Source organism: Macrotis lagotis, chromosome 2 (genome assembly GCF_037893015.1).
Source record: "Macrotis lagotis isolate mMagLag1 chromosome 2, bilby.v1.9.chrom.fasta, whole genome shotgun sequence".
Lineage (NCBI taxonomy): Eukaryota > Metazoa > Chordata > Mammalia > Peramelemorphia > Peramelidae > Macrotis > Macrotis lagotis.
The window spans coordinates 150,600,812-150,616,732 of NC_133659.1; the positions used below are offsets into that span (position 1 = coordinate 150,600,812).

General features: G+C 33.9%; 1 protein-coding gene across 1 annotated transcript in view; it reads right to left on the minus strand.

The window, feature by feature from the left end:
- Window positions 1-527: 527 nt before the first annotated feature.
- MAP3K21 (mitogen-activated protein kinase kinase kinase 21) overlaps window positions 528-15,921 on the minus strand; it is a 30,529-nt gene continuing 15,135 nt past the window's right edge. The window contains exons 5-10 of the mRNA XM_074220918.1: window positions 13,711-13,833; window positions 7,278-7,394; window positions 6,612-6,762; window positions 6,156-6,253; window positions 4,697-5,473; window positions 528-3,311 (exon numbers count right to left, since the gene is read on the minus strand). Coding sequence (XP_074077019.1) covers window positions 2,893-3,311; window positions 4,697-5,473; window positions 6,156-6,253; window positions 6,612-6,762; window positions 7,278-7,394; window positions 13,711-13,833 — 1,685 coding nt within the window. The 3' untranslated portion in view covers window positions 528-2,892. The remainder of the gene's footprint in view (window positions 3,312-4,696; window positions 5,474-6,155; window positions 6,254-6,611; window positions 6,763-7,277; window positions 7,395-13,710; window positions 13,834-15,921) is intronic.

Genomic DNA, 15,921 nt, shown 5'->3' on the forward strand with positions numbered 1-15,921 from the left:
ACTGTAAGAAAAAGCTGCTTTTTATTGCAAACTGCCTCCAGAATAATTCAATCATGTCACTATTTTGTTCTGTATCAGAATACAAAGCTATTTAAAACACATTCAAGCAAAATCTAACAAGATCTCAAATAATGCAGGGTGAGGCCTAGTTGAAATGAGTTGCTGTGTCAAAAATACAAACAAAAATACCCATCTGGCCTGGCTGGTACTCAGGCAACAAATATACCATCTAGGAACCGTGGGTCTGAACCCTTAAGAACTTTAGCTTGGTAGAATTTGCCAGAACTTGTGTTCTGGTTGTAAAGCTTTCAGAGTCTCCACAGATCTAAAAGCTATTCAGTCAGTCCATCAATAAACATTTATTAAGTTCTTTGTTGGTGCCGAAACTGTAAGATTCCTCATATTTATATGTGCATTTTGCTTATTTAAACATCAGTGATATGTATCCTTTTAAAATTCTTTTTATCACTGGCTACAAAATAAAGTATTCACATTCACAAAAAAGCCAAAGTCACTGAGCAGCAGACTGGCTATTTAAAAAAGTTTATTTTTTAAAAAAATACAACATATGTAAACATCTTTCAGTCATAAGGCTTTGTAAAACAGCATATCAAGTAGATACCTTAAATTTCTGCAGTATAAGCACCTTAAATTGTTTACTAACAGTGATCACCTTAATTTATCTTTTATCCTAGTAAAACTATTCAATCACGAAAATAAATACAACCACATAGTGCCATAATCAGCAACACATTAAAAGAAATCACAAATTTACAACAGATCTCGATCATCTCCCCCACTTCCCTACCCCAAATTATCTGCAGTGTCATGTAAGATTGAATCCATACTTTGATAGATAATTGTCTTTATTTATAATATATTTTCATATCTCAGTTCATCAGAATGCAAACTGGCCTGGTAAAGCTACTAAGAGGTCTAAAGTTGTATGGTTAGGAAAGGTTATATTATAAGGGAATACAGTATGCAAACATATGCTGTTTCTGTAGAAATAAAATTATAGGTAAGCAACTTAGGTTTTTTTGGAGGGATTTTGTGCACAAATTCATCATTTCAGGCATTTCCTGCAATTTTGTCTGAAGGTTACAAAAACTAATGGCTGAAAACTACGTGGTCAACAATGTTGGTATGATGTATTAATAAAGACCAAAATCATAATTTAAAATTTATCAAAAACTGAAGTTTACAGTGAACAATGATTTAATAAAATAATAATGAATTAAGTACCTGAGATTTTATTGCAACCTAGAAATTGTTTCCTTCAGGATAAAATGTAATATCATTATCATAATCCTGTTTATAGTACCAAAAAAATTACAAAAATGTACTTAAAAGATATAGCTTTATAATTTAAGCTATGATATTTTTTGAAAAATTGCTTACTATGCACTTCAAACCTGAAATTCCAATTTTCAATCACTAAAATTTCAGTTTAATAAAATATCTATTTAACTTGAGTAGAAATTTAAAGAAAAAATTAAGCAATATTACTTTAAAAATTTATGGCAATTAAAAAAATAAGTGTGCTTCCAAACTGATAATAGTAAACAGAGGTGATAATTCACATAAGATTTTCTAGAAAGAAACCCATATAATTTGACAAGAGCACCATCATCCAAATAGAATTACAATTTTTAACAATTCAGTAGTTTATGAAATTCTTAGCTGTACTCAGGTATATAATTCTATACTCACATTTCTGAGTAATTTCTAATTGCCTTTGTCTTTTAACAACTAAGATTACCTGACAAGTCAAATAATTTTGCAAAATATTTAATTCCCAGGAGCTGATCTCTGATCTTGAAATGTGTTTATTTAAATAATAAATTCTTTTTAGTTTATGGTGCTAGGTAATTTTGTTGTCACTAAAATTATATTACTTTTGAAATAAAAAGTTTCACTTAAATTCAGTTTTACTTATTACCAAAACTATTTCTAGAGACTAAGAGTTGTGCATTTTCAGGTACCAAATAAAATGGTTATTTTAGTTTAGGAGAGAATTTTAGGACTCTCTCACCAAAAGAAGAGGCAACCGAAAAAGTTTTTTCAATGGGTACAAGGTCATCATTCAGATACATTAGGTTCGTCATAAATTCTACTGGAATAAGTATTTATAAAGTATATTCAAAACAGGGTTTTCACTACATAATCTGCCTGACAATCATAATGTTAAGAGTTAGGAAGTTTAAGAGAATACCACATTGATCTCAGTCAACCATCTTCAAAATTATGCAACACTAGCAAGATAAAGAATGTCAACTTCAGAAGCTAGAATGCATAGGTTCAAAGTCCATTCTGGTACCCTGGTGTGTGACTCCAGGTAAATCATCTAACTTCCCAGGGCTCTAGGGAACTCTCTAAGACTGGAAGTTGCAGAAAAGGGGTCAGCTTAGGGGAATCTTTCAATTTCTATACCTATTCTAGTGGTTTTCTGCATGACATCATTCAAAATTACAGATTTATAGCATTTTATTATTTTGGGGGGGAGGGGGGAGTACCATCATTTTTAAGATGTTTATCTTTCTTTTTGTGACTGGGGTTAAAGAGGGGAAAAGGGAGAAAGAGAAAACAAAGCTAATAGTTAAGACTGATCAATAAAGGCCCTATCCAGCAAATAGTTTTACTTTACTGTGCTTCTAGGTTTACACTTCTGTGCATTTCAAGTTACTAGGTGTGGTTCCAGTGAAAAAGACAATACAGACAAGCTAACAATGGTTATATTTTTCCAAAATTTAAAAGACATCTACTAATGTTTTGGTAACATGGCCACAGCTTTTGAAAATACAGCAGCATGAAACATTAGAAGTAGACACATGATTTTAAGTCATTCTCATCACAAACAGAAATGCTTTTAAAAGCATAAGGCACTTAAAATTAAGACAGAAATTCTTTCTCCAGCTCATATATAGATGGTCGGCTAGTCTTGCTCTTCATTCTGCATAGAGGCACAGTGTAGTCCCTGTTCTGACCTTCCATATCAATGTCCAGCAGTGAAGGGACATGCAGTTTAGTTCTTTCCTTGGAACTGAGCAGACAGTCAGCATTTGGTCCTGGGTGACCTTTGAAACAGTCTGTCTGAGCAGTACTCAGTTTTACACTTTCTGAAAGAACCTGCTGAGGACTTAATCGACTTCTCAGAGAAGAAGGACGAGGTCTGGGGATGACACTGACAGCATTTTGTTTTTCAAGGAGGCCCTCACTTGGCAAATGTCTCTGATGAACAAATGGGAAGTGCAGCATCCCAGAAACTTGAAGAACTGGCAGTTCAGAGACTCCATTGGTTGAACAAGTACCTATGTGAATGTAAAGGCAAGATATAATTAGAACAATTTTAGTTTTATTAAAAAAAAAGATCACTATGCAAAATTGCCATAATGACAGAGTCAACTAAGTAATCATTTGGAAGTGAGAGTTTAATGGATAAATGATGGGCAAACACTGGAGAGCTAGCATACTATAGACAATGGGACAGAGAAGTTGCTTGAAGACCATGTTGGTGACAGCTGTGCTGCAAAGGACTGGAAAATGTAGTAACACTTAAACCAAAAGTATTTCAAAATATTAGCACCATTATTACTTATAATTTTAAAAATGATTGGAATGAAGGTTGGGTAGTCTTTTAGAAACAATTATTAAGAACTATATTTCTTTAAAACTATTCTGAAATCAATTTATTAAAGCAGTTAAGATTATACTACCTGAAAATATGCATATTTTCTTTCTCTATGAATGATTCTAAGTCAGGGGATAAGTTTCAAACACTGGCATCACCTGAAGATGAAGGTGATTTTTCATTGATGAATTCATTAAATTTTTCATTGCTTCACACTTGGCTGGTAAATGTTGATTATTTTACAAACAAAAGAAATGTAATCCAGTTCTTTATGGATTTAACAGAGTTTTACATGATTTGCATACATACAGTAGGTACTTTGTTGAAATGGATATTTTCATGAGTGGTCATTCTACTCAAACATAAAAATATTTTTTATTCTATTATTACTTTAAGAGATTTACTAACCATTCAAAAGAACTGTTTATGAACTCTTCTGTGATTTGAAAAAAAAGGCAATATGAAGAGCAGAATACTCAAGGATTATGGTGAGGAAGAGAGTCAGTTCTTAATAGGGTTGAGCTACTACGCTTTATTACACAAGTCTTATTTTCAGGTCTCTATACCAACCAATAACAAAAAAAAAGACACCACCACATATATTATAACCCAATTATGAATTATTAAAGAAATCAATTTGATAAAATTGGGATTTGGGGGCTAGCTTGGCTACATATACCATTGAACTGCTAGCTGCTAAATACATTGATATATGTGTTATGGGAAACTTTTGGTAGGGGAATTTCTTTTCCTTATTAAAACTGGCAATTGGCAATTATCCTGTCATTTTTTTTGTCCTACAGAGTTCCTAGATTACCAGGAGGTAGTATCATTTTCAGGATCACAGAACCAGGATATGTGAGAAGTAAGACCTGAACCCAGGAATTCCTTGACTCTATAACAAGTGCTCCATTTATTGCTATCATAGTCTCTCATCATCAGATGGTTAAATCAACTCTCATTATAAATAACAGTTTAAATGTATTTTAGGGAGGAAAGGAACTGGACCAAAGTAGTAGGGTGTCCTCTTAATTTTACCATCTTTCAATATTTTAAATAATTTACCTGTAGTCTGGAAAGCATTTCCATCAGATACAGTCCGTCTATGACACGATACCCTCATTTTTGATGATGCATTATTTGGCACATTTCCAGGCACCTGCTTTGTGAAAGGAGAGGAAGGCACATTTTTCAGCAGGCTGTGATCAGTCACAAGTCCTGAAATGGAAGTAGGCTCACATTTACTTCCCTGAATTAGAGGGGAAACTCCTCTAATGGGAATATCTGTATCACAAGTACCCACAAATATGTCTTCACTGTCAGAGTTTAGCAAACATTTTGTGGAGATGGAAGGCATAGACAGGAGGTTCACAGTGTGTGATGATGGGCTTAATGATGGGAGGTTAACATCTTCTCTTTTAGATTGCAATCTGGTAGGAGGACTGGAACTTCTTCGTAATTTAGAAGCACGTTGAAATATTCCCTCACGTTTCTTCTTATCTTCTTTGGGCAACAATTCATCAGGAGGTTGTGCCTTATTTAGTTCCCTAATATCCAATCCCAAAGCTACAGAAGCCAATAATGCAGCACACCCATATAATGCAGATTCAGTTTTCTTTTTGGGGGATGTTCTGCTAAGACTATTTGTGGGAGTCATTTGGGGAGTACTGGCTGCAGAACTTGCAGAGGTTCCCTCTTCAAAGCTCTCAGGTTCTACAGGGTTATCACCCGGATCATCTTTCCAAAGAGGTAGATCAACATGGGCCTGATTTGTCAATTTCACTTGCTTTGGTCTTCTGTTGTCCAGTCCATCAGGGGAAAGTTTCTGCTCTGGAGAGACACCTAAATCAGAGGCATAGGTTCAAATGGAGTAGTACTTTAAAAAAAAGTTATCTTTTGATTTCTCAATGTAATAATTTTTAATATCTTTTACTCTATTTCTCCTCCAACTTAAGGTAAGTTAATTTTGAGTTACCTTGGAAAATTAAAAGCTAAAATAAAATAAATGAATTCACAACAAAATAACATAAAGTTACAGACACTCTAATTGCAGTATTGAATCTTAACAGAATAAAACAATGAATTATAATATTTATGTTTATAATATAGGTCCATCCAAAATGTAGCCTGCACCCAATTTTATGCTGCCCCCTGTAGCTTACTAAATCTTTTAGTAAATGAAAACCAAGCTACTGCAGAACTCTCACTAAAATGGCAAATCAAAATATATTGTTTTGTTTCAATAAAAACCTAAAAGTAAGGTTGGACAGCCCTGATATATAGCATGAAATGAGTTTCTTCCCAAGAAAACTATCTAACAATGGGGTTGAAAAACAATGAGAAAATTGACATCTGCTATCTATTATCTAAAGACAAAAGAAATTACATAACACTACCTATTAGCATTCCCCCTTAAATATTTTCTCCCCAACACAAAAATAAAAAAAAAAATTAAATTTGACTTTTAAGTTTAATACAAACAAATCTCAAGTTTTCAGTTTATAACTATCACAAGGGAATTTACCTTGTTGGTCCACAAATAATGAAGCTAAAGGCACAGTTTTCTGGTTTTTCATTAAGATAGTTGACCAAGGATTACTGCCATCAGAAAGGGGTCTTACTCTGAAAAAGAAATTTGTTTTTCTGACATGACAGAATCATACAAACTAGAGCAGAGTAAAATCCAGTTAGATCATGATGAAAGTGATGAAAGAACAATGGCAAACTTTAATTTTTAAGAGAAAAAGAACAAAATCTTATCAGGCTATCAATTTTTAAAATGGCTCATAAAAATAAATAAGTGTAATAATGCATATGTTAAGATGAGAAGCAAAATTAATGAGAAAATAAAGCCTCATGATGAGAATTTATATCTTATTAAAGACAAAGCCAACTAACTGAATGTTTGGATAAAATAAGTGCAAAAAAGGCAATGATACTAGTCACATTACAAGATGTAAAAATCAGTAAACTGCTATACCTTTCTTTGCAGTCAGTACGGTCTTTTGTTTGAACTGAACTTGGTCCCCATGTACAACCTTTCTTTTTGAAGTTTCTCTTCACATCTTCAAATTCTTCTTGACGAGAGACTGTGCTTTTGCCCCAGGTTCTATTGCTTTCATCTGACGTGACTATATACAGAGAAAAATCAGTCACAGATCCATTCACTGGTTTATTACAGTAATCAAATAAATTTAATCAAATCATCAGTACCCAGTTATTTATGCATCATTCAAAAGGTCTTAAATCCCTGAAGATAAGATTTATTTCACCCAAAGCTACCACAAATTGCTCTTCCAATCAAAAAAAAGTAGCAAGAGAATAGACAAAATAAATTAGGAAAGATGCAAATTAAGAGAAAAGATCTGGTCTTATTTTCACATGCTTTGACATTCATGATTTTCTATTTTTATTTGAAGGAAGAAAACAAAACTGAGCATTTAATTTTTATTTTATTTAGTAGAATAATTTCAATGAAATAATTGAGTTATCAAACTTATGGCATTAAAGTTTCTTTAAGAGTTGAATTAGGGAACTTCACATTAATGTTTTATAGTTAAATGCTCAGTCTTCAACCAGTTAATACAATTTAAAAAATTTAAGTTACAAAAGCCCCCAAACCCTTTACAATTTAATTGTATCTTGCCTTTTTTCATTCCCTCACAGGGAGGTACATATTCACTTGTGATATCTACATCTTGCTGATACACATATATACTGTTTCTCTGGTCATGAGATGTACTTACATCTGATTTTGAAATCACTGGGGAAAAATTGTTACTATTACTACATATTTCATGAATAAACCACCAGTAAGTTAAAAATAACGCAAAAAAAGTTACAAAGTTAGTCATGATCTTTGATAAGCTTAAATATGTCAAACTCAGACCAGCAGCGCCTGAGGCTAGAACCAGATTAAAATGAAATGGGTAATATTTTTTTAAAAATACGATAAAACATAGATAATGTTAATTTATGTTTTTTTAAGTCAATATGCAGCTGATAAGGATTGATTTCTATGTGACACTGCAAGCTTAAATATGTCAAACTCAGACCAGCAGCTCCTGAGGCTAGAACCAGATTAAAATGAAATGGGTAATATTTTTTTAAAAATACAATAAAACATAGATAATGTTAATTTATGTTTTTTTAAGTCAATATGCAGCTGATAAGGATTGATTTCTATGTGACACTGCATACCCTATTATTGAGTGTTACAAGATAAAATGAGGGGCTGGGTTCTTCATTTTTTTAAAAAAATACTTTTGAAGAAGTTAAAGAGATTTTTAAAAAATATAGATCTGAATTTTGTTCAAGATTAACCACATTCTTAGCAAGTGAATTTGTATCCTTATAGCTGTCTTTAAATATTTAATACTCAACTTTATCCTTTAATATAATTTCTTAATATATAAAACCTAATTTTCATGGTTGGTATACTTTAATTTCACAAACTTTTATCCTGAATTTTAATAATTCAACCAATTTTAATTCAACCAATAAAGATATAAGATTCATTTTAGAACTTTTAATAAATGGATCTCCATATACATATTGGATGTGCCTATTTATTTGGTTTCCATACTTTAGACTATCAGGTCCTTAAAGACAAGAATTACTTTTTTCCTTCCTTTTTTATCTCAAATGCTTAGCACAGTATCTAGCCCATAATAAGAGCTTAACATAAGCTGCATTTATGTGTGTGTATGTGTGTTCATAGGCCTAAGTCTATATATAGGTACATAAAAATATGTACCCTGCACACATTGCTTAAATAGGTACATCTAAAACCTTTGGAATTTTAGAATACTCCAAGGGAAGTAAGAAAAGTTACAGAGACAAACCTGTCAAACCACTTTGTTTAATTTTCATTCCATTACTAATTTTTTTCTTAAACAGATACCAAATTTCTGACTTCTATCAATCTATCCCTTGAGTATAGAAAAGACAAGCAACAAAAACAAAACTCTTACTGTCTTTAGATTACTGTTAATTGATAGGGAAGTAACTCCCTGTCTCAGGAAACACAGGCTTCATAAATAAAGCAAAATCACTATTATAACTGTTGAACAGGAAATTTAAAAAATGGAAATTTGAATTCCATCTTTGATACCTATTATATAACTGTGGGCAAGTTATTTAATCTCTAAGAACCTCAGTTTTCTCATTTGAAATGAGGATAATAATAATACCAAGAGCTCTTATATCGTAGGGTTGTTTTAAAAAAGATGCATATATGATCACATTTAAGAGCTCCACACACACACACACACACACACACACACACACACACATGTATTTCATTTGGTATTTAGGAAAAGATGTAATAGGAGTTAGATACCAAGAAAAAAAAAATCAGGAAACCTTCATGAAGAACATGACATCTGGATTAGGTCTGAAAGGTAGACAAGAATTTCTCAAGGAAAAGAATGGGACAAAGAATATGTCAGCCAGGGCAGCTGGGTGGTGTAGTTGACCTGAGTTCAAATTTGACACTTAATACCTAACATTTAATCAGATACTTAATAATTACCCAGATGTGTGACTATGGGCAAGTCACTTAACCCCATTACCTTGTAAAACCCCCACAGAGAAGGTACAGAGGTAGGAAGGCTCAGAGCATGTTCAGGGAGCAGTCCAGTTTGACTAAGCCTAATATGTGAAAGAGGAGGCTGTAAATATAGAGTGATGTCACATTGTGGAGGACCTACTCTGCCAAATAAAGGAAGATGAAACTTTATTCAAGAATCACTTAAGAGTGTTGGAGTACACTGCTGGTATTTCAAGTCAATATGAATTAAATCCACAAAGTCCAGCAAACTACATGTCATCTTAATTTTTTCCTTGTTAATAAATAATTAGCAACTTCTTAATTCTCAATTCTTAATGAATCTTAGAGTAACCAAAAGTGTCCTCACAAACTCAAATTCATATAATAATTATAATATATGAAGCTAAAGTCAGTAAGAAAACTTCTGATATTCCCTACTAGTGGTACCTCTCCAGATCATTTTATATTTATCCATCTATAAAGGTTGCCCCAAGTTTAGTGCAGTTTTAAACTTATTAAAGCCACATCCTAAATTTATGTATCTGTATACTTATCCTCTCCTACCCTCTCCAACTCTGGCCCCAGTAGAATATAAGGTTTAGCAATATATATGCTATCTCTTTTGCCTTAATATACTCCATATAGGACATTCTTAAGAAATGTTTGCTGATGATGGCTCTTCAAATTGGTAGTGATTTGTCTGATGCACAATTTTGAGGAACTAATAAGGATGATATAATACAACCAGTTTTAAAGGCCAATCAACATAGACTAATAGTTAATATGCAAGTTCAACAGGCAACCCAAAACTAAATTACCAACATTCAAGAAAGTCTAGACAGCAGCACAACTCTTCTCTGTCGGGGACAAATTATAAAAGATCACAAGAAGAGTCAAATTATAACAAGAAGACAAAGAAGAATCATGCTGCTCTCTATTCTATACCATAGGGTGGTAGCAATGAAAACAAAGGAGTGGCAATAGATGTAGGAGATGTGTAACATCCTAAATTAATTGTGTTTAAGGTCACCCAGCTGGTGAGAATGGCAGTAAACATCTGAAGCTAGGCATTCCGAATTCATATTCAGGGCTCTTTCGACTCTGCCATACTCTCCTATTTATTGCAACTTTATGGAAGAATTTTATTTTGGTTAAAAAGTAGGGTGCAGAAAGAAAGGTTAGCTGTAAAGTCTAAAGAGGTAGAAGCATTTAGTTAAGAAAGGGGATGGAGATCCAAAAGATACTGTGGAAAGATTACAAAACTAGCAGACCAATATGAAATGGGTCTGATGATGAATAATTCTTAAATTGATGAGACTAGATGATGAAGATTGAAGAACTAGTATAAGATAAATCAGATTGGTATGGCATGCTTTGCCAGCAAAACATGGTAAGTTTATCAAGCCCAGAAAATAAAATAGGATTTGAAGTGTTATGAGAGGGAGGAATCAAAGACAAAAATCAGTATATGGGCCTGGGTGACTAGAAGTATGGTAGTGCCTTTGACAGCACTGGGAAAATATTGAAGAAGTGAAAGTTTGGGGTGAAAGAAAATGAGTTCTGCTTTGGACATGCTGAGATATTGAAATGCTTTGAGGACATCCAATTTGAGATCTCCAAGCTGGTAATGTGGGACTGAGATCAAGATGGCAACTTAACTGGATATATAGATCTAGTAATCCTTTTCATACAGATGATAACTCAACTTCTGTTTTCCCTCCCTACTATCTGTTATTAAGTGAGATAGTAGGGAGGAAAACAGAAGACCCAAGACCTAGGTAGTGGAAATAGATGACATGGATAAAGAGCAAACAATGAAGCGTGAGAAGGAGCACTAAGAGTAGTAGAATGGATAATAAGAAGGGAGGACATTAACCAGAGGCTTAAAAGTAGAGAGCCGCTGCTTATTAAAATCTATCCTAGCAGAGTGAGAGGGCCTATGATGACACAGCAACAACAGGAGATTCTTGGACCTGTATGCCAACAGAATAGAGTGAAGCAAAACCAAGAGAAACATTTCTTTTGGACACTGCCCAGGGACATGTAAGAGAAAGAAAGTAAAGTAAAAAAAAAAAGTTACTGGAACTAGGCATCAAGAAATTAGAAGTGAAGGAATACAGTTTGAAACTACAATCAGGAAATGCTGTTTCTGAAAAATCCATGATTACCAAGAACTGATGGTAGCTCCCTCCTGCCTGAAAGGTGATGGACTTTTAAATATGCAGAATGAGATAAATATTTTAGTTTGTTTTGCCCAACTATGCATAATCGTTAGAAATGTTTTGCTTTTCTTTATTCTTCCCTCAAATGTGAAAAGGAGAGAGGGGGAAGGGAGAAAAAAATAAACACATTAATTGAAAAAATTATTAAAAAAGAAAACAAGGTTATTAGGATTTTGCTTTGATTAGTGTTCAAGAGGTCTTTAGAAGGGCTCTACCTTAGACTTAATTGGGTGAAAATATAGAGCGAAAGGGAAAGATTATAAAATGGTTGTATTAAAGACTAAGAGCTAAATGTGCTCTCTGGAGGCAAAGTCCCCCAAATGCTTACAAGTTGATGTTATTAGAGGTAAAGCCTCCAAAAAGCTTTTGACTGATATTATTAGAGGCAGTACAAGGGAGCTTAAAGATTTTATCACACATACCCCTTGAATAGTTGAATCCTCTTGCCATCTTGTTAATACAACTATGATTGTTCCCTGCTACACTTCCTTAATAGACACATACCACATTCAATGAGCATCAATCAAAGGACCAACAAGAAAGAGTAGGTTTAAAAAGGGAAGGTAAAATGGTTAAGATAATTATGATTGAGTCATTATCCTTTTTACTACATTAGCAACTGCCAACAAAATGGTACTTATTGATATTTTAGTTTACCCAGGTAAGATCAAAATAAAAATATTTGCTGATTGTAAATATGTCTTCCCTAATAAAAGTAGAGTTATACAGAAATATAAAGTACTGACAGCTTTTCTATTTATATAGACATATGTATATCATGTAAACATACATACACATTAAGTAAATATTCACACACATATGTAAAGCTAGTATATTAAGGACCTGTGATTTTCATTCACCTTAGGCAGATCAAAGCCCATTCATAACTTACCGTTAGTTCTATGATATAAGATTAAATGACTTTTTTCCTACAGTTAACATATCTATTAGGTATCATCAGTGGAACTAAAGACCACAAACTGAATCCAAAGTCTACTACACCAGGAGCCTTCTGTGAAAACTACTCTATTGCTCAAATCTGAACTCCAAAGAGTTTCTGATATCAGTCCTACTTAACCATTCCAATCTAAATCAATGGACAATAAAGCATATATTTTATAATTATTTAGGAGAAATGCTCTCCTTGTAAAGAATGGATGTGAGAACCGCAAATCACTACCTTAAACATCTTACTTCATTATACAAATGACAACTACTAGATTCACTGGCAGGCACACATGTGAAACAGATTTTACCAGGTTTTAAATTATTTTTCTTGTTTGAAGTCAATCACCTTTGGAAGAAACATCAGTTTGATTGCGTGTTTTTGGTTTTTCTTTAGTAGTTTTCATTTCTTTTAGTTTTCATTTAGCACCTAATTTGAAACTTTTACTAGCACTAAGTAAATTGGATGAATACGATTTCCTATCAGATAAATAGTTCTTTCTATAAGAATCATAAATATTTCTGATGAGAGAAAAAAGGAAAGGAGGAAAGGCAAAAAGGGAGAAGGGGAAAGGAAAAAGGAAACAGAAGAGAAAGAAGAGAATTTAAATACTAACTAGATCTATTTGTTAATCTTGTGGTGAGAGTTAAATTTTCTATCTTATAAGAAAATAAAAGTTCCTTAAATTCTTTATTTTACTTCAAAATCTTCATCTTCCCATTAAGATTATTATAGTTTTCTAGTGTCACCTAATATTGAAAGTTGTGCACCCCCCCCCTTTTGGCATTTATGGAACTGTATAAAATTGGAAAATATTAACTTTGAATCCAAGAAATGTGACAGCTATCTCAAAAAAGGACAGTTTTAGGGGAGGCTAGGTGGCACAGTGGATAGAGCACTGGCCCTGGAATCAGGAGTGCCTGAGTTCAAATCTGACTTCAGACACTTAATAATTAACTAGCTGTGTGGCCTTGGGCAAGCCACTTAACCCCATTTGCCTTACAAAAAAAAACCCCTATAAAAAGGACAGTTTTCTGAGGTAGAAGTAGATTCCCTTTGGTCTTCAAGTGAAGGCCAAATGAACATTTGTTAGGGGCTTTAAAAAGAGGATTCCTATTCAGATATGGGTTGAAAACTAAATGGCCACTGAGGTCCCTTGCCAGTTTTGAGATTATATGATTCTCAGGAACCCAAGACCAACTTCTGTTTTCTAAAATAGCTAAAGAATCTGCATATTTGCTTACAATCCACTAAACATTTTTGATTATTACTGATTCAAAATAATTATTATAATAGATTAGGACTCATGTGACAGAGAGAAGAGAAGTGAGACTTAGAGGAGAAGAAATCTACAACTTACGTTGTATAGCTCGAAGTCGAGGAATTATTGTTGGACTACTTGGTGGGCTAGAGCTGTTACTGTTTAAACTTCTTCGTTTGTCCAAATTTGGGGAAGCCTGCACTGTTATTTTGTGCTGGAAATCTGTTGGATAAAAAAAATAAATGATACTAAATTTTCACTGCAAGTACATAAATCAAATAAAGAAATAAAAGACAGAATAGGAAATGGTAAATAACACCACCCATAGCTCTTTCCTCCAAAGAACACATCTTTTGAACTTAATTTATTCCACTGGAATTCTGCCTATAAGTTAATTTTAAGTAGAATGAGGTAAATCATAAAACAAATATGTTCAAGAACTAACCCAGTCATATTCTGGTAAAATAATGTAAAACAGGAATGCAAAGAAAAGTCTTAAGTTCTTTTTTTCAACAGAAGAAAAGCATGTTGTTGCATTCTAGTGAATGAGCAGGAGAAAATGGCTATTTAGAAGTATTAAATATAGATCATGTAAATAGCAAGGACAGAGTTAACAAGAAGACAAAGGCTTAATTTCTTTTTTGTTTGTCTTTAATAAAAGGGTTTATTTATTGGAGGGGCAGGAAGGTGACTCATCAAAGACATCGAAGTCCATATCATCCTCAGATTCTTCAGACTCTTCCTTCTCCTTTGCAGCAACAGGGGCTGAGTTACCAGAAACTGGGCCAGCAGGGCCAGCACTGGCAACAACAGCGATAGCACCACTAGTGGGCATGAAGGCCAGCTTGCTGCTCCCCTGGGCAATCACATATTCAATGTTCTTGCTACTTAGCTCATTGATAACCTTCTTCATCCCCTCCTCATCAGTCTCAATGCTAGGATCTTTTTTTTTTTTTTAGGTTTGTGCAAGGCAATGGGGTTAAGTGGCTTACCCAAGGCCACACAGCTAGGTAATTATTAAGTGTCTGAGGCCAGATTTGAACTCAGGTAACTCCTGACTCCAGGATCAGTGCTCTATCCACTGTACCACCTAGCCGCCCCTTGGAGTTTGGTGAATCATTGCTGCTAAGGATGGCCAGGAGGTAGGCTGCCATGGAGCACATCTTGGTAGTCTGAGCTCTACACAGGTTCAATTTGGGCACTAAGGAATGGCGGGAGTGGTGGTGGCCATAGCAAGCCCAACCCCAGCGACATTAAGGACAGGAAAGCCAAAAGCTAATTTCTAACAAAAGTAAAATACCTTTCCCTCTAGAATTTTGTCGAAAAACAAGCAAACCACAATACCACCTTTACTTAAAATTATAACTTACCCTGAATACTTTATTTTCTAGAATCAGAACTTAAGTCTATGAATCAAAGTTCTTCCCTTAAATATTGACCTTTTATGATAACGTGTACTAGTATTCTGGAGTTCGAGCACCTGGGTTCAAATCATGCCTTTCACAAAATATCTGTGACCATATACAAGTTACTCAACTTCTGTGCTTCAGTTTCTCCATCTGTATTATGAGGGGCTTGGGACAAAGTCCTCCAACACCCCTTCTAGTTCTATGACCTATACTAAGAGAATATATATGCTTACATTTCAGAAGCAAAGTAATAATAGATAATGTATTTCATTTTTAAAAAATTGCTTCATTGATGCCTTATGAAAAGCTCTATTATCATAATTCTAATAACTTCTTTAAATAGATAAATCCTACACAAACATGTGAAGGCTTCCAATGAAGGTCCAGGGATGGTTTCTGGCTCTTAGTATTCCTAGATTCATTCAATTTCCAGTTCAAATGCCATCCTACATGAAAATTCTTTCCTGATTCCCTCACCCCACCTTAGTTGCTAATGCTATCCCTCTAGAATTAATCTCTTTTTATTTTACATATAGTATCTTAGATGCATAGATTTAGAGCTTAAAAGAATTTCAGAGGAAGTACAACTGAAGTTCTTCCAACTGAAGAAAAGGAGCTGAGACCTAGAGGGGTAAAGTCTGTCATTAGCTCACACAGATACAGGCCATCTGATTGTAAATTCAAGATGCTTGCTAACATGACATGCCAGTGTTTACCTGGAAGATCCTCGAAGTAAAAATTGGTTCATGTTTGTCTTTGCATCCTCATTGCCTAATACTAGTCTACAGCAGACATTTAATATGCTTTAACTAACTCTTAAAAGTTGGACTTAGTTTTAGAAGGCTCATTACCATCACCTTGATAACAAACCTCTGAAGAATGTTTACTGAAGCAGAGAGGT